A 24,834-nucleotide genomic window follows, 5' to 3' on the forward strand; every position below is an offset into this window, starting at 1 on the left:
TGAAGTAACTCAGCAGGTCAGGCAGCATCTCTGGAGAACGTGGATAGGTGATGCTTCAGTTGGTATCCCTTCTTCAGACTGATGGCAATGGGGGGAAGAAAGCTGGAAGACAGGAGAAGCAGGTAATAGGTTGATACAACTTGAGAGGCAGGACAACAGCAGGAAGGCAGTGCTGACATTCAGTTTCAGTCTGGGAACATTAAAAAAAAGCTAAGCAGGGGATTTGTGGAGCCAGGTAACTTGAGAGGTGGGACAATTTAAAAGTAACCAGTGGATCAATTGGAGCATCCAAATTGATCAGCTAACATAAAGCTAACAGGTGTAGCGGAGCAACTGTGCAGGGAGAGAGGCTGTGTGGAAGGCAAGTATGCGCGCGTTTGGCTCTGGAGCTTTCAGTTGGCTAATACAGATGATAAAGTCGAATTTGTTTTAGTGTGTGAATTTGTGATTTTGTTTTTCTTTCATAATTCACTGGTACAGGAAATTGGTACAGTGCTCCTCCTGCTGAATGTGGGAGGTCAGGGGAACCACTGGTGGCCCTGATGACCGCACCTGTGGGATTGAGTCCAGTCGCAGCTGCTTATATACTGCGCTGTGGGACGAGCTGCAGCTGGATGACCTCAGGCTCCACTCGGGAGAATGAGTGCTTCTCGGACATGTGGCCAGTATGTGATGCCCAGGGACAAAGAAGAGAGATGGTGGGTGACCACGAGGAAGGGAAATAGACAAGGAGTGCAGGTGACCCCCATGGCCATCCCCTTTAAAACAGGTACACCCCTTTGGATGCTGTCGGTGGGGATGACTGGTCAGGGTTAAGCACCATTACCAGGCACGGCTGTGGCACCGAGCCTGGTTCTGATGCTCTGCAGGGAAGCAGTACCATCACTCAGAGCCATCGTGGTTGGCAACTCTTTAGTTGGGGGGCACAGACATGCGATTCTGTGACATTAAGCAGCAGTCGAGACCCCAGGATGGTGTGTTGCATCCCTGGTGCCAGGGTCCAAGATATCTTAGAGCGGCTGCATGACATTCTTTGGATGCTTTTGGGCAGGGAGCAACCTGAAGTCGTTATACATGGTGGCACCAATGACGTAGGAAGGAAAGGGAATGAAGTACCACCAGGGTAGTTATCTCTGGATTATTCTGGAATCAATGCGAATTTTTTGAGGATGTAACAGGTAGAATGGATAAGAAAGAGCCAGTGGATGTAGAGTACCTGGACTTTCAAAAAGTCTTTGACAAGGTCCCACACAAGAGATTAGTGTGCAAATTTAGAGCACATGGTATTAGGGGCAGGGTATTCACATTGATAGAGATCTGGTTGGCAGACAGGAAGCAAAGATTAGGAATTAACGGGTCCTTTTCAGAATGGCTGGCAGTGACTGGTTGGGTTCCGCAAGGCTCGGTGCTGGGACCCCAGTTATTTACAATATATATTAACGATTTAGACAAAGTAATTAAATGTGACATCTCCAAGTTTGCGGATGACCCAAAGCTGGGTGGCAGTGTGAACTGCGATGAGGATGCTATGAGGCTGCAGGGTGACTTGGACAGGTTGGGTGAGTGGGCAGATGCAGTATAATGTGGATAAATGTGAGGAACCTGGACGTTGCAGTTTTCAGGCTCTTGTACCTTCTTCCCGATGGCAAGGGTGAAATGAGTCTGTGGCCAGGGTAGTGTGGGTCTCTGATGATGCTGGCTGCCTTTTTGAGGCAGCGATTCCGGTAAATCCCTTGGATGGTGGGGAAGGCCACTCCAAGACCGGATCCCAGGTCGGGATTGGACCCGGGTCTTTGGCGCTGTGAGGCAGCAACTCCGCCAACTACTCCATTGTGCTGCCACTAATTTCCTTTTTCTCTCCTCCAGGGAAGACGAATGCTTCCTTTACGGGGTCTTCAATGGATACGACGGCAGCCGGGTGTCGCAGTTTGTGACGCAGAGGCTGACGGCAGAGCTGCTGCTGGGGCAGCTGACCCTGAGTCGCAATGATGCTGACGTACGCAAGGTGCTACTGCAGGTACTGGCTCTCCGTCTACTTCCTCCTGTTGGGGGCTTGCCGGCTGCGTAAGTAAGTATCAAGTAAAGGGCCTGTCCCACGGTACGAGGTAAATCAAGAGCTCTCCCGAGTTAAAAAAAAAATCTAACTCATGGTAAGCACATAGAATGTACGTAGCGGGTACATCGGAGCTCGGGGCGTCTCTTAGCGGTTCGTAACGCTGACGGCAGGTACTCGGGAAACGCGGTAAGCTCGTGAAGATTTTTCATCATGTTGAAAAATGTCCACGAGAGCTCCGAGTACCTACGAGCGGCTATTACCATAATTCTCCGAGTTTGAATCGGGAAACTCGGGAGAACTCTTGAATTAGCTCGTACAGTGGGACAGGCCCTTTAGGCTGGGATAATATTATAGATGTGCTCGATTGTCCTGCTCAAAGATTGTAACAGATTTCAGGGCGCACAGGCTGATAACATTTCATTTGCAACCTCCACATGAGAGTATAAATTAATTAAAAGAACAAATGAAACTTCCCGCCCCCATCCCCACATCAGTCTGAAGAAGGGTCTCGACCCGAAACGTTGCCTATTTCCTTCGCTCCGTAGATGCTGCCTCACCCGCTGAGTTTCTCCAGCATTTCTGTCTACCAGTGAATATTACAGTGTCAGAGGTGGATGGACCTGGGTGGCACAGCCGGTAGAGCTGCTGCATCACGTCGCCAGCGTTCCAGGTTCGCTCTTGACCTCGGTCGTTATCTTTTTGGAGTATGCGCTTTCTCCCTGCGACCGCGTGCGTTTCCTCCAGGTATTCCGGTTTCCCCTAAATCCCAAAGATGCATGACTTTGTAGGTTAATTGGCTTCTGTAAATAGCGCCCCATGTTGGATGAGCACATGGCATGATTACCAATTTTGGAGATTATGTAACAATGGTTGGTATTGTAAATAGTGACCATTGTCGGCCACCATTCAGATAATAGTCTACTTTCCTGTTTTTGCCACCAAGGTGGATAACCTCACATTTATCCACATTATACTGCATCTGCCATGCATTTGCCCACTCACCCAACCTATCCAAGTCACCCTGCAGCCTCCTAGCATCCTCCTCACAGCTAACACTGGCCCCCAGCTTAGTGTCATCCGCAAACTTGGAGATGTTGCATTCAATTCCCTCGTCCAAATCATTAATATATACTAGACCAAAACCCCCTAAACCCCCATCCCCTCCACACACCCCTACCCCATCCCTGCTCCCCACCTCTCCCCCACCCCTCATCTCACCCCCCTCTCAGCAATCCCCCTCTCGCCCCTCCCCCCCCCCTGCACTCATGCTAATGGAGGGGAGGAGGGGGGGGAGCGAGAGAGGGAGTGCTGAGAGGGGGGTGAGATGAGGGGTGGGGGAGCAGGGGGGGGGTAGGGGTGGTGTAGGGGTGTGATGGGATGGGGGATGGGGGTTTTAGGGGAGGGACGGTGGGGGAGGAGAGGAGGGGGGGATTGGAGGGAGAGGAGAGGGGGGGGAGGGAGGGGGGGGAGAGGGGGAGAGGGAGAGGGGGGGGGGGAGGGGGGGGGGGGGGGAGAGAGAGGGGGAGGGAGGAGAGGGGGGGGGGAGAGGAGAGAGGAGGGAGGAGGAGGAAAGGGGGGGAGGGAGGGGGGGGAGGGGGGGGGGGGGGGGGGAGAGGGGGAGGGGGAGGAGGGGGGGGGGGGAGAGGGGGAGGGAGGGGGGGGAGAGGGGGGGGGGGAGGGAGGAGGGAGAGAGGGGGAGAGGGGGGACAGAGAGGGGGGGGAGAGAGAGGGGGAGGGGGGGGGGGGGGGAGGAGAGAGGAGTGGGAGGGGGGGAGAGAAGAGGGAGAGGGGGGGGAGAGAGAGTGCCTTTTCACTTCAACCCAAACCCAAACAACCATTTGCAGGCAGTGCTTTTTTACCTCTAACCATATTTTCATTTTCAATCCAAATTAAGGGTACTCACAGTGCTGTAGACATTTGTCAGTGTCATTCAAAGCTCTGATTGAGGCACACCACTTGCAGAGACTGATTGAGGCACACCACTTGCAGAGACTGATTGAGGCACGCCACTTCCTGGTTTTATAGTCCCTCCCCCTCCCTCCAGCAGGGGCAGCAGAGAGAATGGGGAATGTTGTAAAAACATTAAAATCTCTGTCAATTTGCATTGACGGGAAAAATCCTCGGCACACATGCGGCGGAGGGGGGCTCTGAGCGAGGTTGCCAAAATGACGGCCGTAGGTGGCGGCGTACTCTTGGAAACCGCAGCACAGAAAGCCAAAACCGGTCAAGAACAGAGTTTTAGTAATATAGATTGTAAATAGCTGGGGTCCCAGCACCGCACCTTGCGGTACCCCACTGGCCACTGCCTGCCATTCTGAAAAGGACCCGTTTACTCCTACTCTTTGCTTTCTGTCTGCCAGCCAGTTCTCTATCCACATCAATACTGAACCCCCAATACTGTGTGCTTTAAGTTTGCATACTAATCTCTTATGTGGGACCTTGTCGAAAGCCTTCTGAAAGTCCAGATATAACACATCCACTGGTTCCCCCTTATCCATTCTACTAGTTACATCCTCGAAAAATTCTATAAGATTTCGTCAGACATGATTTACCTTTCATAAATCCATGCTGACTTTGTCCAATGATTTCACCACTTTCCAAATGTGCTGCTATCCCATCTTTAATAACTGACTCCCCACTTTAATAACTGACTCCTCACTACCGATGTTAGACTGTTAATAACAGTTTCCCCGCTACCGATGTTAGACTAACTGGTTTGTAATTCCCCGTTTTCTCTCTCCCTCCCTTTTTAAAAAGTGGGGTTACATTAGCTACCCTCCAATCCTCAGGAACTACTCCAGAATCTAAAGTGTTTTGAAAAATTATCACTAATGCATCCACTATTTCTGGGCTACTTCCTTAAGTACTCTGGGATGCAGCCTATCTGGCCCAGGGGATTTATCGGCCTTTAATCCATTCCATTTACCTAACACCACTCCCCGGCTAACCTGGATTTCACTCAGTTCCTCCATCTCATTTGACCCCTGGTCCCCTGCTATTTCCAGCAGATTATTTATGTCTTCCTTAGTGAAGACAGAACCAAAGTAGTTATTCAATTGGTCTACCATGTCCTTGTTCCCCATGATCAATTCACCTGTTTCTGTACAGCAGAGGGATCTTGGAGTGTAGTTGCAGATAGATAGGGTGGGCAAAATGGCTTTCGATCACCAGACCTCCTCTCAGAGTCTGAGTATTGAGTATAGAAGTTGGGAGGTCATGCTGCAGTTATACAAGACGTTGGTGAGGCCACATTTAGAGTATTGCATTCAGTTTTGGGCACCATGTTTTTGGAAATATTTTTTTCAGCTGGAAAGGGTGCAGAGGAGATTCATGAAGAAGATATTGCCAGAACGTGAGCTAAAGAGAGAGGTTGAGCAGGCTAGGACTCTATTCGTTGCAGGAGGATGACCTCCTTTCAGAGAACCAGGACTAATACAAATGCGATGAAAGGTCTCTTGCAACTGATTGTTCTGGCTCGCATTGATATCTCCGACTCCAACCAGTGTCCCGTGGATATGCACTCTAAGGTTTTTCATATTTCCTAACCAATAATGGTCTGTCCATTGAAGATAGACACCAAATGCTGAAGTAACTCAGTGAGTCAGGCAGCATCTCTGGGAAAAGAGGAACGGGGGTGACGTTTCGGGTCGAAATGGAAAGGGTGCAGAGAGGATTTACGAGGATGTTGCCTGGGCTAGAGGTTCTGAGCTACAGGGAGAGGTTGAGCAGGCTGGGACTCTATTCCTTGGAGCACAGGGGGATGAGGGGTGATCTTATGGAGGTCTATAAAGTGATGAGAGGAATAGATCAGGTAGATGGATAGAGTTTCTTGTCCCGAGCAGGTGAAATGAGGACCAAATGACATTGGTTTAAGGTGAAGGGGAAAAGATCTAATAGAAATCCAAGGGGTAACTTTTACATTCAAAGGGTAATGGGTGTATGGAACAAGCTGCCACAGGAGGTAGTTGAGGCTGGAACTATCCCAACATTTAAGAAACAGTTAGACAGGTACCTGGATAAGACAAGGATATGGACCAAACGCGGGCAGGTAGGGCTAGTGTAGCTGGGACATGTTGGCAGGTGTGGGCAAGTTGGGCCGAAGGGCCTGTTTCCGCACTGTATTACTCTACGATTCTAGATGCTGCTTGAGACTGTTGCTTTGGGCCGCTTTGTTCTGTGTGCTGTTGTTTGCTTCCAGTTTGTGTCGGGTGGAACAGTTGGTGTGAACAGACCGGCAGAGCTCTTTGTTCTCTTTCTCCGCAGGCCTTCGACGTGGTGGAGCGCAGTTTCTTTGAATCGATTGATGATTCTCTGGCAGAAAAGGCCAACCTGCATTCTCAGCTTCCCGAGGTAACAACCCTGACCTGTCTCTTACCCACAGCCTTTGGGGCAAAGAGCCAGCTTCTGCACAGGCCAATATTTGCCTTGCCCGGCGTTCCTTTTGCCAGATGATGTTGCCAGAACCTGAGCTAAAGCGAGACGTTGAGCAGGCTAGGACTCTATTCATAACAAGAGGATTTCAGTATAGGAGTAAAGAGGTTCTTCTGCAGTTGTATAGGGCTCTGGTGAGACCACATCTGGAGTATTGTGTACAGTTTTGGTCTCCTAATTTGAGGAAGGACATCCTTGTGATTGAGGCAGTGCAGCGTAGGTTCACGAGATTGATCCCTGGGATGGCGGGACTGTCATATGAGGAAAGATTGAAAAGACTAGGCTTGTATTCACTGGAGTTTAGAAGGATGAGGGGGATCTTATAGAAACATATAAAATTATAAAAGGACTGGACAAGCTAGATGCAGGAAAAATGTTCCCTATGTTGGGCGAGTCCAGAACCAGGGGCTACAGTCTTAGAATAAAGGGAAAGCTATTGAAGACTGAGGTGAGAAATAAAAATTTCACCCAGAGAGTTGTGAATTTATGGAATACCCTGCCACAGAGGGCAGTGGAGGCCAAGTTACTGGATGGATTTAAAAGAGAGTTAGATAGAGCTCTCGGGGTTAGTGGAATCAAGGGATATGGGGAGAAGGCAGGCACGGGTTATTGATTGGGGACGATCAGCCATGATCACAATGAATGGCGGTGCTGGCTCGAAGGGCCGAATGGTCTCCTGCAACTATTTTCTATGTTTCTATCATCTGATTGCTTGTCAGTGTGATCAGTCTGAAGAAGGGTCACGACTTGAAACGTCACCCATTCCTTCTCTCCAGAGATGCTGCCTGTCCTGCTGAGTTACTCCAGCATTTTGTGTCTTTCTTCGATTTAAACCAGCATCTGTAGTTCTTTCCTACTCCTTGACATTACTTAGCTAATAACTGCAGCAGACAATAATTCTGTAAGGTAGTCTGAAGAAAGGTTTCGGCCAGAAACGTTGCCTATTTCCCTCGCTCCATAGATGCTGCCGCACCCGCTGAGTTTCTCCAGCACTTTTGTCTACCTTCGATTTTTCCAGCGTCTGCAGTTCCTTCTTAGACAATAATTCTGTATTTGTTCATGATAATTAATGAGCGTGGTTCTAGTAAAACTGTTAGCATTTCTGGCCACAGGCGTTGTGGTATCCATTTTGACAACAAGCCCATTTGGCTCAGCAGGTCTATTGAAGCCTGTGCCCAGTCTGGGCAGAATCATAAAGTCACACGGCATGGAGACACATCCTCGCCGGCCAGTTGCATGAACACACCTTCCAGCACTTAGCACTTCCCTTCCGTGTCTCGGCAATTCAAGCGCACACAGGCTATTTAAATGCTGCTTCCACCACTCTGTCAAGCAGTGCATTCCAGGTACCTGTCACTCTCTGGGTGAGAAATGTCGCCCTCGACTACGCTCTAAACCTCTTAGCCTGAACCTAAATCTGTGTCCTCCAGTTTTAGTAACCTCTGATAACGTTTCCACAGCTGCTCTGGTACCCTAAAGGGCCTGTCCCACCTGGCCATCATTTGCGCCTCATTTACGCGTCATATGTAAAATAGGTTGACGTGTTGTGATGCGCGACGTCGCGTGCAAATCACGGGTCAGCGCAGCCGTCTGGTGCGCGTGACGTTATTAGAATACCCTGCGGCGCGCGGCAGGATGTTGACGCAAGGACGTTGACACACGGTGACGTAACCATGCGTCACCACACGATACACGTGAGACGTCGGGACACCAGCGTGTGTACCCAATGCATCAGCGTGCGTACGCGATACGTCACGCAGGTGGCGGGCAATAATTTTGTTCCTGTACTAAATCCTGGAGCGCCGCGCGATACCGCGGGCCACCGTACGTGTCACAACGCGTCGACATAATTTACATATAACGTGTAAATGAGGCGCAAATGACGGCCAAGTGGGACAGGCCCTTAAGTCTGCAACTCCCTTTCATTCACCCAATCTACCCTCTTCTCAAATATTAATACCATTTCTGCCTCGTTCCTTTAACGCTGACATTGCTGCAACTCCTGAACTCTTATCCCTTCTCTGACCTGACTCCCCATCTCCCACTTCAATTGTTTCTTTGTTATCACATTTACCAAGGTATAGTGAAATAATGTTAATGCATCCAGCTCAGCAAGACTATCCCAATGTACAGAACAGCCCATTTTGGTGCCATTTTTCTATTCACTTCAGTTGAGTTTATTGTCAAGTGTACCAAGGTACAGTGAAAAGCTTTTGTTTCCCGTTGCAAGCATCGACTCTGTCCGGTTGACCTGCTGTGTTGGCATCTCCATGTCACTCCCTCTCCATTTCCCCTCGCTTCCCGCCCCTCTCCCCTATTTTTAATTTGTGTTTTGTCTTTGCCACGCAGGGTATTCCTCACTCCCAGCTTCCACAGCAGTATCAGAAACTCCTGGAAAAACTACATAAAATCGAGCAGGAGATTGCGGGAGGAACGACGGCCATTGTGGCGCTCATTCTCAACAACAAGCTCTACATTGCCAACATAGGTACTCTCTCACCCACACCCTTGAATGGCTGTTGTGCAGGGCCACAGTTGTCTGAAGACGGGCACAAAATGCTGGAGTAACTCAGTGGGTCCGGCAGCATCTCCGGAGAGAAGGAATAGGTGACCTTTTGGGTCTAGACCCTTCTTCAGCCTTCTGACCTGAAACGTCAACTATTCCGTTTCCCCAGAGATGCTGTTACTCCAGCATTTTGTGTCTTATCTTTGGTATGAGCCAGTATCTGCAGTTCCTTCCTGCAGAGTCTGCAGTTATCTGTCTTGTACCCCTAGCACTGCTCATCCCGCAAGTCCCTCTTTGACAGAGCTTTCCTCGCTGTCTGTTAAAACGTCACTATCTCTGAAAGGTTAACATGATCTTGCTTCCTTGGAGCGAGCAATAAAGAAGGTCAAGGAACGTGGCGTAGCGGTGGAGCAACTGCCCTCCAGCGCCAGAGACCCTGGTTCTATACTGACCACGGGTTCTTGTCTGTACGGAGTTTGTACGTTCTCCCCGTGACACGAGTGTGTGTGTGTGTGTGTGGGGATGCCTGCCATCCGGCGCGGGATGGGGATGGGATCCATGTGTACACATCATAGATGTGGCCCGCCATGTGTCCCGGCCCCTATGCAGAACAAGGTTGCCCACCCCTGCCCTACACCCATCAACATAACAACACCCTTCCCTCATGTCACATCCAGGATTTATTGTAGTTGTACAGGGTCTTGGTGAGACCACACCTGGAGTATTGCATGCAGTTTTGGTCTCCAAATCTGAGGAAGGACATTGTTGCCATAGAGGGAGTGCAGAGAAGGTTCACCAGACTGATTCCTGGAATGTCAGGACTGTCTTATGAAGAAAGATTGGATAGACTTGGTTTATACTCTCTAGAATTTAGGAGATTGAGAGGGGATCTTATAGAAACTTACAAAATTCTTAAGGGGTTGGACAGGCTAGATGGAGGAAGATTGTTCCCGATGTTGGGGAAGTCCAGGACAAGGGGTCACAGCTTAAGGATAAGGGGGAAATCCTTTAAAACCGAGATGAGGAGAACTTTTTTCGCACAGAGAGTGGTGAATCTCTGGAACTCTCTGCCACAGAGGGTAGTTGAGGCCAGTTCATTGGCTATATTTAAGAGGGAGTTAGATGTGGCCCTTGTGGCCAAGGGGATCAGAGGGTATGGAGAGAAGGCAGGTACGGGATACTGAGTTGGATGATCAGCCATGATCATATTAAATGGCGGTGCAGGCTCGAAGGGCCGAATGGCCTACTCCTGCACCTAATTTCTATGTTTCTATGTTTCTATGTCACATGCAGAAGTAGAGATAACTAGACCAATGGCAGACCCGTTGGGTCTGCTCCCCCAACGCAGCCGTTCCCTACCCGTAGCCGTTCCCTACCCGCAGCCCCCACGGGAGACGTGACCCTCGAACTGAAGCCATTCTTGAAAGGCCGAATTAAATGGCGTCTCTTGAGGTTGAAATGCGGGGGCCAGCAGCCGTTATGGTCGCTGGCCAGCAGGAGGCGACAAAATGAGTGAATGGGGGGGGGGGGAGAAGGATTTGATTAAAAACGTGTACTTAAAGGCGACGAAATGTAATGAGGAGCGGATACTTAGAAAGAAAAGCGAAATCTCCACCGAAATGGAAAAGACCTGGGAGATTGAGCGTCTGGATTCGGCGTGGCAGTGAATCAAAGGAAGAAAGTAAAAGGATCCATTCCGATTGGACATCTGCGAGCATCGGCCGTTCTGATTGGACATCTGCAAGTATTGGGCACAAATCAAAAGGCAGAAAGGCAGCCAGTCGTCAGGCACAGAGTTTTATAGATAGATAGATGGTATAAATTGTCCAGCACAATTACAGGCACATAAATCAGACAACACACTAACTGCACCATGTCTCATTTATACAAGACCGTGCAAAGGAAAAATACTCCCTTTGTGTCCATCTTCCTTGTTTCAAATGTCATCGTGTGTCATCAAAAGGACACAAGCTTCCGGGGACAATCAGTGGGAGCCATCACTTGTTTCAATAGATGATTGTGGTGGCAGAATTAGCTTTGGATACTTCCAGTCTCCAGCCCCACCACGTGGACGCTTCTGCTCTGGGGGCCAGGAAAAAGATTGCAGAAATACGACAAGACATTCGTGCAAAATATAATTAGAAAACAAGTCCACAGTAGTGCAAGAGATGGTGCGCAGTGTTCTGTTGCTGAGGTGGGATTAGGGTTTGCGGGTCAGTTTAAGAATTCAGTGGTTATATGAAACTAGTTATTCTTGAAACTAGTGGTGTTAAACTTCGGGTTCTGTCCCTCCTGCCGGGTGGGGTAGCATTGAGAAGAGGGCACGGCCAGAATGGTGGAGGCCTTACTTGGATGCCACCTTTTTGAGGCAGCTCCTTGCAGATGCTTTGGATGGAGGGGAGACAATAGACAATAGGTGCAGGAGTAGGCCATTCGGTCCTTCGAGCCGGCACTGCCATTCAATGTGATCATGGCTGATCATCCCCAATCAGTACCCCGTTCCTGCCTTCTCCCCATATAACCTGACTCCGCTTTTTTTAAGAGCCCTATCTAGCTCTCTCTTGAAAGCATCCACCACCCTCTGAGGCAGAGAATTCCACAGACTGAGGGAGGACTGGGCCCCTGATGGGCTGAGTCAACAATCCTCTGCAGCCTCTTGCGTCGCTGTCCATTGCAATTGCTGTACAGGCTAAAGGTTTGTCAGGATACTTTCTACAGTGCATCTGTACGTGTGAGTATTCTGTGACTTGCGTGGCCTCTTTAAGCTTCTGAGAGAGTGGAAGCGCTGGCTCATCTCTGCAATTACATCTCCGTGCCCTCTGCATTTACCCAGTGCCTTGCGTGACAGCCACCTCCACCGCCACCCCACCCACCCAGTGCCATGTTCAGCATGTTAACTGGGCTCTTGTTCCTATTTGCAGGCACCAGCCGAGCCCTGCTGTGCAAGTCCACAGCCGACGGACAGCTGCAGGTGACGCAAGTCAGCGTCGATCACACGACGGACAACGAGGACGAGCTCTTCCGGCTCTCTCAGCTCGGTAGGTCACCCTGACGTTCAGGACACTTCCAGTCACCAGGCTGCTGGAAGCTCGGGGCTCAGGTTTTCACAAGGATGTTGCCAGGACTCGAGGGTATGAGCTACAGGGAGAGGTTGAGCAGGCTGGGACCTCTATTCATTGGAGTGCCTGGAGGGGGATGAAGGGTGATCTGAATGAGGTTAAAAAATCATGAGAGAAATAGATCGGGTGGATGCATAGAGTCTCTTGCCTAGAGTGGAGGAATCTAGAACCAGAGGACATAGGTTTAAGGTGAAGGGGGAAAGATTTGTATAGGAATCTGAGGGGGTAACCTTTTTGCACAAAGGGTGGTGGGTGTATGGAACAAGCTGCCAGAGGAAGTAGTTGAGGCAGGGACTATCCCAACATTTAAGAAGCAATTAGACAGGTACATGGATAGGACAGGTTTAGAGGGATATGGGGCAAACGCAGGCAAGTTGAACTGGTGTAGATGGGTCAGTGTGGGCAAGTTGTGCTGAAGGGCCTGTTTCCACACTGTATGCCTCTATAACTGTCTATTTATGAGCCGGTTTGAGATTGGGACCAGCATCCCAAAGATCTAACCGATACTGCTTTTTACCTTCTAAGCTGACTTTTTACCCCTGAACTTAGTTGCTGCTGTAATTTAAGGGGCAGCAGTTCTGTTGAACGTGCTGTATTTGGAAGCTTCAAGGCCCTGTCCCACTTACGAGATTTTTTTTTTCGGCAACTTGCCGGCACCTGTTACGGTCGCTGCAGGTCGCCGAAAAATTTCAATATGTTGAAAATCCAGAAAAAGGTACTACTCTTTGGGCGAGTACTCATGACCAAACAGGCGTCACCCTGTGATGTCGCCACGTGATGCCTGTATGGTCATCAGTAGTCTCCCAAAGAGTCGTACCTTTTTCTGGTCGCCGCTGGATTTTCAACATTTTGAAACATTTCGGCGACCTGCTGCGACTATGACAGGTGCCAGAAAGTCGCCGAGACAAATCGTGTAAACGGAACAGGCCCTTCACAAAAGTTCGAGTGGGTGCACATTCTCTCTGTTCGAGTTCTTCTGTTGAATCCAGGCCAGTAAACAGAACCTTGCATAGCCAGCACAGTGGAGAGACACGTGCCTGACTCACTCCTTGGCCTGTGTATATTTCCTGCAGTGCCAATTCTCTGCATTTGCAGCTCCTTGAGTTTGACAGCTGGCTGCTGTGGGAATGAATTTTCCCTTGCAGCCAAATCTTATTGTATATTTAAGCACTAGCCATATACAGTGCCCTCCATAATGTTCGGGACAAAGACCCATCATTTATATATTTGCCTCTGTACTCTACAATTTGAGATTTGTAATAGAAAAAATCACATGTGAAAATCGCTCGACCCTAAACGTCACCGATTCCTTTGCTCCATAGGTGCTGCCTCACCCGCTGAGTTTCTCCAGCATTTTTGTCTACCTTCGATTTTTCCAGCATCTACAGTTCTTTCTTAAACGTGTGGTTAAAGTCAGATTTTAATTAAGGCCATTTTTATACATTTGGGTTTCACCATGTAGAAATTACAGCTGAATTTCCTTTATTTCCTTTATTGTCATTCAGACCTTTCAGTCTGAACGAAATTTCGTGCCTGCAGTCATACATACAATAATAGACAACAGAACAGACAGTAAACACAAATTAACATCCACCACTGAGTCCACAATCCTACCTCCCACTGTGAGCAATGGACAATAATACCAAACAGTCTCTAACCTACAGATCTGTCTGTCTGGGAGGGAAACCGGAGATCCCATGGTAAAATCAGTCCGCAGGTCTGGAGTTCTTACAGCACCCGGGTTCAATTCCGACTACGGGTGCTGTCTGTACAGTTTTACGTTCTCCCTGTGACCACGTGGGTTTCTCTGGGTGCTCTGGTTTACGTAGTCCCACCATCCAAAGACCATAATGTTGGGTTAGGGTTTGTAAATGAAAGGTGTTTCTAACACAACCTAGTATACTAGGATCGCTGGTCAATTGGGCCGAAGGGCTTATTTCCTACAAATCTGTATATCTCTAAACCAAAACGGAGATCCCAGAGAAAACCCAGGTCTCGAGGAGCTGTGGTTCTTACAGCGCCCTTAACCAGCTGCATCACTGTGCTCCCTACCCCTACAAGTTCCTGCAAGTGTCCAGATTAAAGTTCGAACAAATAAAACTAACTGTTAACCCTTGCTTCCACAACACGCCGGACTTGGTTATTTCCTGAAACAATCCCATGCGCAAGAATGGAAGGGCAATTGCGGCACGTTCTATAATGCACATCCTGTAGATTCAGCAGAGTTTAAACAGCATGATCAGCAAACTGTGCCCTGACCTGTGAAATGGTGATGTCTCATGTAATAGAACTGCTTCAATCACATTCCCATTAATAGCCTCTGCGTCAGTGCACCAGCTATCTCATCGCGGAAAATTCGAGATGGATTGCAGATTAAAATTGAACAAATTTGTAATTGTTTTTATACACCTGCATTTAAAGGTTGCTTCCCCAAGTCAGATGTAGTTAGAGGGGCGAATTATTCACTGGTCCCTTGGGGCCGGTCACACAGTGGTCCGTGATGGTCCAGTCCCAATGGTGGTTACTCACTGATGGTCACACAAGTAATGGTCACACACTAAGAAAGCACCCGGTCAGTGTGCAGCCTGTCCTGGGCCTGGTCACCCATTGACTGGTCAGCGATGGCCTTGTCCCAGGGCCGGTCACCCACCGATCGGTCAGTGATGTCTTTGTTCCAGTGGTGGTCAGCGATGGCCTCTTCCAGTGCTTCCACTCACTGTCCAGTCTTGCGATGCTGAAACAATCCTATGCGCAACTCTGGAACGGCAATTGCGGCACGTTCTAAATGCACATCCTGCCTATTTCCTTCAGAGTTTAAGACAGCTGCAGCAAACTGTGCCCTGACCTTTGAAATGGTGATGTCTCATTTGTAGAACTGCTTCAGACTTTGTCGGCTTAATATCTCTGCACCAGTGCACCAGCTATCTCATCGCGGAATATACGAGATAAATTGCAGATTAAAATTGAACAAATTTGTAATTGTTTTTATACACCTGCATTTAAAGGTTGCTTCCCCAAGTCAGACGTAGTTAGAGGGGCGAATTATTCACTGGTCCCTTGGGGCCGGTCACACAGTGGTCCGTGATGGTCCGGTCCCAATGGTGGTTACTCACTGATGGTCACACAAGTAATGGTCACACACTAACCAGTCAGCGTGCAGCCTGTCCTGGACCTGGTCACACATTGCTGGTCAGCGAGGCCTTGTCCCGGGGGAAATCCTTTAAAATCGAGTCAGTGATGGCTTTGTTCCAGTGGAGAGCGATGGTGCCTCTCCTGACAACTCTCTGCCACAGAGCGTAGTTGACTACCCGGTGCTGAACTATTGGCTATATTTGAGTCTTTCGGCCCGAAACGATGCCTGGCCCTTGTGGCCAAGGGGATCAGAGGGCTGGAGAGAAGGCAGGTACGGGATCCAGATTTTTGATGTACCATGACCACTTGAATGGCGGTGCTTGCTCGAATGTTATTCCCTTCACACATATATACACTGTAAATTGATTGATTGATTTATTATTATTATTATTTTTTAAATTTTTATTAAAAGCATATGTACAAATAGAAACAAACAACAAATTGGTTACAGAGTTCTTACGTAGCTTCAATTTTTATTTTTTTTTTTAAAGAAACGAAATAAAGAAAGAAAGAGATAAGAGAAACTATAAACTAATAGAAAGAAAGAAAGAAAGCAAGAAAGAAAGATTACAAATATAAACATTGTGGAGATAGATCTGGGAGATGTTGAGTATAGTTGTTCATCCACCCCTAAACTCAAGTTGTGACTTTAATTTTGTGTTAAACCAGTTTACTTTTTTTAAAAATTCAATAAATTGAGACTATATTTAAAAAAATAGTTCTGGTTTGTCAATTAAGACAAATCTTATTGTTTCCAAATGCAAGGTCTCGATCATTTCCGTAATCCACATTTTAATTGCAGGGGTTGCTGTTTTTCCCCAAAATTTAAGTATTAATTTTTTCACAGTTATTAAACTGTAATCGAGGAAGTGTCTCTGGCTTATGGATTGATTGTAATCGTGTCTTGATTTTCTGCTGACTGGTTCGCACGCAACACAAAGCTCTTCGCTGTACTTGGCAAGAAAATAAACTGATGGCTGTATCCTGCTGTCGTGTGTCTTTTAGACCTGCAGCTCCGTTGAGGCGAGCCAGGACAACGTGTCATCATCCAGGTCAATCAGACCTTGTTCACCATTCAGTGGCCGGTGTTTGGGGCAACTGGTGACGATGTGCTCCACTGCCTGTGTTGGGTCCCCACACTCTCAGGAGGCGCTGTCCACGAGGCCCCACCTCTTCATCGCTACTCCACAGGGTCCGATTCCTGTCCTCGAGCGGTTATAATAATACTAATAATAATAATTTTATTTATAGAGCACTTTAAAAACAAACATAGCTGCAACAAAGTGCTGTACATCACTAATCATTGACAAAAAAGTTAATACACACCAAAAATAACAATCAAAAGAAATAGTAGGAAAAGACATGCAAAATAAAGAAACATCAAAACACCACAAACAGAAGCAAAGCCCTCAGGCATGGTCAAAAGCCAGGGAGTACAAATGTGTTTTAACACTGGATTTGAAGATGGGCAGTGAGGGGGCCTGTCTGATGTGCAACGGCAGGGTGTTCCAGAGTGCCGGAGCCGCAACAGAGAAGGCTCTATCCCCTCTGAGCCTCCGACTAGACCTCGGTACCTCCAGGAGCAGCTGACCAGTTGAGGGTTGTCCACTGCTTTGGGGTGGGTCCTGGCCAGGGACGTCCATGGGGTCATTGATGTACTGGTGTAGCCTAGATGGTTCCGCTGACTTCCACTGGTCTCTCCATCTCGTCTTGACCCAGGTGGCCTTGGAAGCGTCAGCCGGTGTTGTGCAGAGCAGCTCTTGGGCTTGCGTGGCAAAGGGTTGCCGTGACCCACTGGCCTGTCACTGACATCCCAGTGGCACTCACTAACTGACTGGTCAGCGATGTCCTCCAGTGATGGTCACTCACTGACTGGTCTGCGATGGCTCTGTCCCAGTGGCCGTGGCCCACTGACCGATCAGCGGTGTCCCAGTGATGGTCACTCACCAATGGGTCAGCGATGGCCCTACCCCAGGGCTGGTGAGTCACAGACTGGCCAGTGATGTCCATCCCTGCAGTGGTCACTCAACCACTGGCCGCCTGATGCTGAATGTTGTGCTCTCTCTCTCTTTCTCTCTCCAGGCTTGGATGTTGCAAAGATCAAGCAGTCAGGGCTGATTGGAGGCCAGGACAGCAGTCGGCGCATCGGCGATTACCGAATGAAGTACTGCTACAACGACGTGGAGATGCTGAGGTGAGCGGCGCTCGATTCCCGCTCACTCGACCACATCCGGAGGCACAGGAACGTGACCAGACCAGCAGGTGGCTGCCCCCCCGTCCCCTCCCACCCTCGCATGAGGGCAGCAAAGTGGCCCACAAAATCCTTGTTCCTGTATTCGAATCGTCTGGCTGTGAAAGCCAGCACTGCATGTTTGCTGCTTGACTGCCTGGTGCGGCCTCCATGCTTGCTTCCATTGACCAGGGCACAGGGAAGCCCAGGTTGTGTCGTCCCTCCTCCATCCCCCATCCCTCAATCATGTGCCATTCAGATAATCACCTGCATTCTTGCTATTGAGGGAGTGCAGAGTAGGTTCACAAGGTTAATTCCCGGGATGGCAGGACTGTCATATGCTGAGAGAATGGAGCAGCTGGGCTTGTACACTCTGGAGTTTAGAAGGATAAGATTGTTAAGCACTTGGGCACACTAGAGGCAGGAAACATGTTCCCGATGTTGGGGGAGTCCAGAACCACGTGCCACAGTTTAAGAATAAGGAGGAAGCCATTTAGAACGGAGATGAGGAAACATTTTTTCTCACAGTGAGTGGTGAGTCTGTGGAATTCTCTGCCTCAGAGGGCGATGGAGGCAGGTTCTCTGGATGCTTTCAAGAGAGAGCTAGATAGGGCTCTTAAAAATAGCGGAGTCAAGGGGATATGGGGAGAAGGCAGGTACGGGGTACTGATTGTAGATGATTAGACATGACCACATTGAATGGTGGTGCTGGCTCGAAGGGCCAAATGACATCCTCCTGCACCTATTGCCTATTGTCTCCCGCCACTGTTGGGAGTCTCCAATTGTCCATTATCGTCAAGCCTCTGCCATGCCTCTGTTCCCCCCCCCCCCCCCCCAGAGAATCAGTCTCAACCACACCACGACATCTCTGCTTAGTGCTCACTGCCCGCACTCCCACCCACCTTTGTGCTGCCTGTAAATATGCAGATCTGGCGTTTAATTCCCCATTCAGTTGCCTGGTGTCTGTACTGGACCTTGGCAAGGACACCAGCATAATGACGGACCCTGGACCTCCCCTCTCCCCTCAGGCAAGAGGTACAGGGATGGTGTCTTCCCAGCTGTTATCAGGGAACTGAACCATTCTATCACCAACCAGACAGCGATCCTAAAGCCCCCGTCCCACTTTCACGACCTAATTCGCGACCTTTTGTACTCGTGGACATTTTTCATCATGTTGAAAAAAACACCCCGACCTACTTGATGCCTCGAATACCTACGCCTAGCATCACGGCCTGCCTACGACCTCGTGACGACCATGCTGCGAGTATGAGTCAAGGGCAAACTCGGCAGAGGTCGTGAATAAGGTCGTGTAAGTGGGACAGGCTCTTAACCCACCATCTACAGTATCTCTTTGGACACGCTCAGGCAGTCTTTAATCGCACTTTACTGGACTTTATCTTGCACTAAACGACATCCCCTTTATCCTGTATCTGTGCGGCTTGATTGTAATCATGTATTGTCTTTTCCGCTGACTGGATAGCATGCAACAAAAAAGCTTTTCCCTCTACCTCGGTACACCTGACAATAAACTAAACTAAACTCAATCACAAATTCACGTACAGCGGTATGTTGCATTCCTAGAATATAGTCTACAGCGCAAATTTCTGCATTGCAAAGTGACAGCATCTCCACATGCGACAGGAAACTGAGTTGAAAGAAGAATGTTCTTATTTATTTCTTTTTTTCACCTAAATTCTGTGGGAACGGATTTCACTCCACTCCACACGTGTGCAGCATCTATGGAGCGAAGGAAATAGGCAGCCTTTCGGGCCAAAACCCTTCTTCAGACTACAATAAAGGGAGTAAGGTGAATAACGTTTTGTACAGGATAAAGTCAGTAAAGTCTGATCCAAGATAGTCCAGTGAGGTCCCCAATGAGGTAGATAGTCGTTCTGCTAGGACTGCTCTTTAGTTGTTGGTGGGATGATTCAGTTGCCTGATAATAGCTGGGAAGAAACTGTCCCTGAATCTGGACGTGTACGTCTTCACACTTCTGTACCTTTTGCCCGACAAGAGGAAGTGGCCGGGATGTAACTCGTCCTTGATGATGCAGCTGGTCTTGCAGCCAGGGTATAAATTGAGTCAGTGGAAAGGAGGTGTGATGTTCTGGGCTAACGTCTACTTACAAAGGCAATGATCTGACTTGTGTTCCCGGGTAGCCCCGCCAAGACGAAGCCAGTGATCGCAGAGCCGGAGATTCACGGGGGGCAGTCGCTGGACGGGGTGACGGGATTCTTGGTGTTGATGACCGATGGACTGTACAAAGCCCTGGAGGCAGCTCATGGCCCTGGGCAAGCCAACCAGGTGAGACCCTGCACTTGGCTGACCCTGTACAGTGGCTGCGTAGAAGCTGCAGTGGGCACGATAGTCTGAGATGGGGTGACGTTCTGAGCGATGTGGTCGCGGGGTTGGGCTGGCATTGATGGTGGAGCTGTGCGTGGAGGGTAGTAGCGGGCGGGAGGGCTCTGTGTGTGGGGGTTGGGGTTGCGGGGGAGTGGAGTTGTGTGTGGAGCGAGGGGGGAGCGCTGCGTGAGGGAGGCGGAGGGGCTGTGCGTGGGGGGGGCGGTGAAGGGGGGGGGGGGAGCGGTGAAGGGGGTGGGGGAGGGATGAGGCGCTGGGGAAGAGGAGGGGCCGGGGGGGAGGGGTGAAGGGTTGTGTGTGGGGAGGGGAGGGATGAGCGATGAGGTGGTGGGGAAGGGGAGAGGTGGGCCGGGGGCGGCGGGGTGAAGGACTGAGGGAGAGGAGGGGCTGGGGGAACGATGAAGGGCTGTGTGTGTGAGGGGGGGGGGGAGGAGGTGAGGGGTGCGGTAGAGAGGGGCTGTATGCATGGGGGGGGGGTTGCTGTGTGCATGGGGCTGCAGGTGAGGAGGGGGTATATATATTCCAGTGTGTCGTGCCGTGTTTGGGATCCGGTGAGGTGGTGGGAAGGTTTTCATGTGTGATCCGAGGGCTGGTGTGAGGTGGGCTGTGTGGTTGATCCAGTGTATGTGGTAGTGGGTTATGTGGAGGGCTGGAGATATGTCCTCGGGTACTGGATATGATGGGTGGGTAGATGTTTATTTGTGTGGGTCTGGGTGCGTGTACGTATTCTGCAGAGGGAGCCCTAGGGTGGGGGCGGGTGTGTGTGTGTATGTGTTCAGCAGAACATGTCCCTGGGGTGGGATTGGGTGTGGTTATATAGAGGGATACAATGTTGAAACAGGCCCTTCGGCCCAACTTGCCCACACCAGCCAACGTGCCCCAGCTACACTAGTCCCACCTGCCCACGTTGGTCCATTGTATTGTATTCAAATTTATTGTCATTGTCTCAATTAGAGACAACGAAATGAATTTCCCGTTACAGTCAGCATCATAAAGATAAATAAATAATAAATAATAAAACATATTAAAAATAAAATAGAATGTAAAAAAAAGCACAAACACAGCAAGTCCACGACACAACACAACACAATGGCACCAAGGTGAGGAAGGCACCATAGTCCAGCCAGCCTCCCCTCCGATCTTCCCAGATGCTCACCCGTGGTTGGGGCCTTCCGAGCACCCGCAGTCGCCACCCCGGGCGGCCCGATGCTCAGGCCCTCTCGTCGGGCTGATGGAACGCCGACGCCGAACCCCGACGGTGAAAATCCTCCTCAGCGGCCCGGACCTCCCCGATCAGCCGCCTCCCACCGCTGTCCGCAGCTCCCGAGTCCGCAGGCCGAGCCGGCAGAGTCGCAGGACCCCACGATGTTTGTCAGCGCCGCCCGCATTGGGAGCTCCGCGAACCACAGCTCCAGGATGTCGGTACCGCAGGCTCCAGACGGCCATCCCCGGTAAGGGGTGAGGGTGAGGACGCGACTCGAATAATAGTCGCGTCCTCTCCAGGGAGCGACTGAAGGACGGTATCCCCCTTACCGTACCCTCTTCCCCCACATTAAAACATTAAAAAAACATAAAAAACACACTTCAACATAACAAAAAAAACAAAAAAACAAAAAGATACCGGGCTGAAGGTGGAGGCAGCTGGCACCAGCGCCACCGGAAGTCCTTGTCCCTCCAAACCTGGCTGCACATAAGTTCCACAGAGTCTGACTACGCAGGGTGGTGGTGTGTGTGTGGGTATATGTTGCACAGATTGAGTCCCAGGGTGGTGGTGGGGGTGTATGTGTGGGTATATGTTGCACAGTGTATGTGTCCCAGGGTGATGGGTGGTGGGGGGGGGTGTGGGTATATGTTGAACAGTGTGTGTCCCAGGGTGGTGTGTGTGGGTACATGTTGCACAGTGTGTGTCCCAGGATGGTTGGGGGGTACACCTTTGCACAGTGTGTGTCCCAGGGTGTTGGTGGGTGGGGAGGGTGTGAGTGTGGGCCCATGTTCCCGTTGCTCCTGTCCTCAGTGTGTTGCTGCCGTCTGGCTCTGCAGGAGATTGCTGCCATGGTGGCGACGGAGTTTGCTCTGCAGACGAGGCTGGAGGCGGTAGCCCAGGCGGTGGTGGACCGCGTGCGGCGGATACACCGCGACACCTTCGTCAGCGGAGGGGAAAGGTCGAAGTTTTGTGAGAGGCACGAAGACATGACCCTACTCGTCCGGAACTTCCACTACCCTCTGGGCGAGATGAGCCAGACGTCCAACAGCCCAACCCAAGGTAGGCGGCGTGACGGGTGGAGCTGCTGCCTCTCAGTGGCGCAGTGGGTAGAGCTGCTGCCTCACTGCACCAAAGACCCCGGTGCGATCCTAGCCTCAGGTGTTAGCCGTACACAGTTTGCACGTTCTCCCTGTGACTGCGTAGGTTTTCCCGGGTGCTCTGGTTTCCTTCCAGAGTCCAAAGACGGGCAAGTTTGCAGATGAATTAGCCTCAATAAATTGTTAATCAGCCTGTGTAAATTGTTAATTGGCCTCCAAATTGCCCTCTGATGTTTAAGGAGTGGATGTTGAAATGGGATAACATAGAACTATTGTAAATAGCTGGTCGGTGTGGACCCGGTCGTCTGAAGTGCCTGTTTCCTCGCTGTGACTCTGAACTAATCTACAAGTTTTGCAGCAATTAAAGGTCTCCCTTCGCGCCCCCCCCCACCTTTAATTTGGACAAAATTACGAGAACTCAGTTGAAGCTCCGTGTTAACTGAATGTCAAGAGTGTTTTATTGTCATGTGCCCCAGATAGAACAATGTAATTCTTACTTGCAGCAGCACGACAGAATAGTACACTGTGAACGATATGAAAAACGAGAGAGTGTGTGTGTGTGTATATATTATGTAGTTCAGAGTGATTTAACTTTGTAGTGTTTAATAACCAAATGGCTGTAAAGAAGAAAGTACACAAAAATGCTGGAGAAGCTCAGCGGGTGCAGCAGCATCTATGGAGCGAAGGAAATAGGCTGTAAAGAAGAAGCTGTTTCTGAACCCTGGACATTTGAGTATACAGTACCTTCTTCCCAATGGCAGGGGTGAAATGAGTGTGTGGCCAGGGTGGTGTGGGTCACTGATGATGCTGGCTGCCTTTTTGAGGCAGCGACTCCGGTAATTCCCTTCGATGGTGGGGAGGTCAGAGCCGATGATGGACTGGGCAGTGGTCATAACTTTTTGCGGTCTTTTCGATGCAACCAGTCAGTATGTTCTACCATGCACCTGTAGAAGTTCAAGAGAATCCCCTCTGACATACCGAATCTCCGTCATCTTCTCAGGAAGTAGAGGCGTCGATGTGCTTTCTTTTTTTTTTTTTTTCCGCTCCCGGACGTTCAATTTGCTGAACCAGGCCACGATGCAACCAGTCAGTATCCCCTCTGACATACCGAATCTCCGTCATCTTCTCAGGAAGTAGAGTCGTCGATGTGCTTTCTTTATAATTGCATCAGTGTGCTGGGTCCAGGAAAGATCTTCATTTTGGAAATATGCACGCCCAGAAATGTGAAGTTTTTGACTCTCTCCACTGTTATAAACAGGATTGTGGGTCCTCATCCTTCCTCTTCCAAAGTCCACAATCAGTTCCTTGGTTTTACTTGTGTTGCGAGCCAGGTTGTTGTGGTGGCACCATTTGGTCAATTGGTCGATCTCACTTCTATACTCTGACTCGTCACCATCTGTAATTCATCCAACAACGGAGGTGTCGTCAGTGAACTTGAAGATGGAGTTTGCTCCGTGTCCAGCTACACAGTCATGAGTATAGAGTGAGTAGAGCAGGGGGCTGAGCACGTAGCCTTGAGGTGCTCCCGTGCTGATTGTTATTGAGGAAGATATGTTTCAGCCAATTCGAACAGACTGGTCTATGGATGAGGAAGTCGAGGATCCGGAGCAGAGAAAGATTCGCAGAGACCCATTTCCGTGAGCTTGGTAACCAAGTTGGAGGGGATGATGGTATTGAACGACGAGCTGTAGTCTATAAACATCAGCCTGACGTATGTGTTTTTATTGTCCAAGTGGTCCAGTGGAGAGCCAGTGAGATCGCATCCTCCGTTGACCTGTTGTGGTGGTAGGCAAGCTGTAGTGAGTCAGGATTCTTGTTGAGGTAGGAGTTGATATGCACCATAACCAACCTCTCAAAGCACTTCATCACCACAGACGTTAGTGCCACCGGTTGATAGTCGTTGAGGCACGTCACCTTACTCTTATGCACCCGTATTATTGATGCAGGTGGGAACCTCAGACCTCAGTAATGTGAGGTTGGAAATGTCCGCAAAAACTCCAGCCAGTTGGTCTGCACAGGTTTTGAGAACTTGACCGTATATATCATGAGGTCCAGGCGCTTTCCGAGGGTTCGCCCCCTGAAGGATCTACTGACGTCGGCCTCTGTCATTGACTGCACATCAGTGTTCTCACTATCATTGAGCTCGTCAGGAAGTGATGCTTCGCTGTTGCTTGAGCTGCCCCCTAATTTCACCTTGTAGGAGGTGATGGCATTCAAGCCCTGCCACAGTTGCCGAACATCTGCCTCATCCTCCAGCTTGGAGCAGAAGTCTCTTTTGGCCCTTTTGATGGCCCAGTCAAGGTCATATCTGGACGTCTTATATACTTCTCCGTCGCCAGACCTAAATGCCTGGGATCTGGTCCTCAGCTGAATGCAAATCTCCTGGCAAAGGATCCCAGGACTCCGCGATGTTGAAGTCAGTGCCACCCGCAGCTGGGAGCTCTGCAACCACAGCTCCATGATATTGAAGCAGCAGGCCCAAGCCCAACACTCCGGAGCTTCAAATGGCAATCCAGGTAAGAGATCGCCCGCTCCGTGATGTATCCAGCGCTGCGCCGCCGCTGCTGAAGCTCTGGTCCAGTCCCCGGCAGGAAAGGCCGCGCCAATCCAGTTGGTGCACCGCGAGGTGGGGGGCGAGGACGCGACTCAGAGAATAGTCACATCCTCGCCAGGAAGTGACTGAGAAACGGTTTCCCCA

General features: G+C 49.9%; 1 protein-coding gene across 2 annotated transcripts in view; it reads left to right on the forward strand.

Annotated features, from left to right (window-relative positions):
- Positions 1–24,834, forward strand: part of tab1 (TGF-beta activated kinase 1/MAP3K7 binding protein 1) — a 40,797-nt gene that overhangs the window by 733 nt on the left and 15,230 nt on the right. For both annotated transcript variants that reach the window (XM_055663005.1, XM_055663006.1), the window contains exons 3-9: positions 1,867–2,017; positions 6,320–6,406; positions 8,837–8,975; positions 11,915–12,031; positions 17,327–17,438; positions 19,634–19,778; positions 21,876–22,098. In XM_055663005.1, the coding sequence (XP_055518980.1) occupies positions 1,867–2,017; positions 6,320–6,406; positions 8,837–8,975; positions 11,915–12,031; positions 17,327–17,438; positions 19,634–19,778; positions 21,876–22,098 (974 nt within the window). The remainder of the gene's footprint in view (positions 1–1,866; positions 2,018–6,319; positions 6,407–8,836; positions 8,976–11,914; positions 12,032–17,326; positions 17,439–19,633; positions 19,779–21,875; positions 22,099–24,834) is intronic.

Source organism: Leucoraja erinacea, chromosome 37, assembly GCF_028641065.1.
Source record: "Leucoraja erinacea ecotype New England chromosome 37, Leri_hhj_1, whole genome shotgun sequence".
Classification (NCBI taxonomy): Eukaryota; Metazoa; Chordata; class Chondrichthyes; order Rajiformes; family Rajidae; genus Leucoraja; species Leucoraja erinaceus.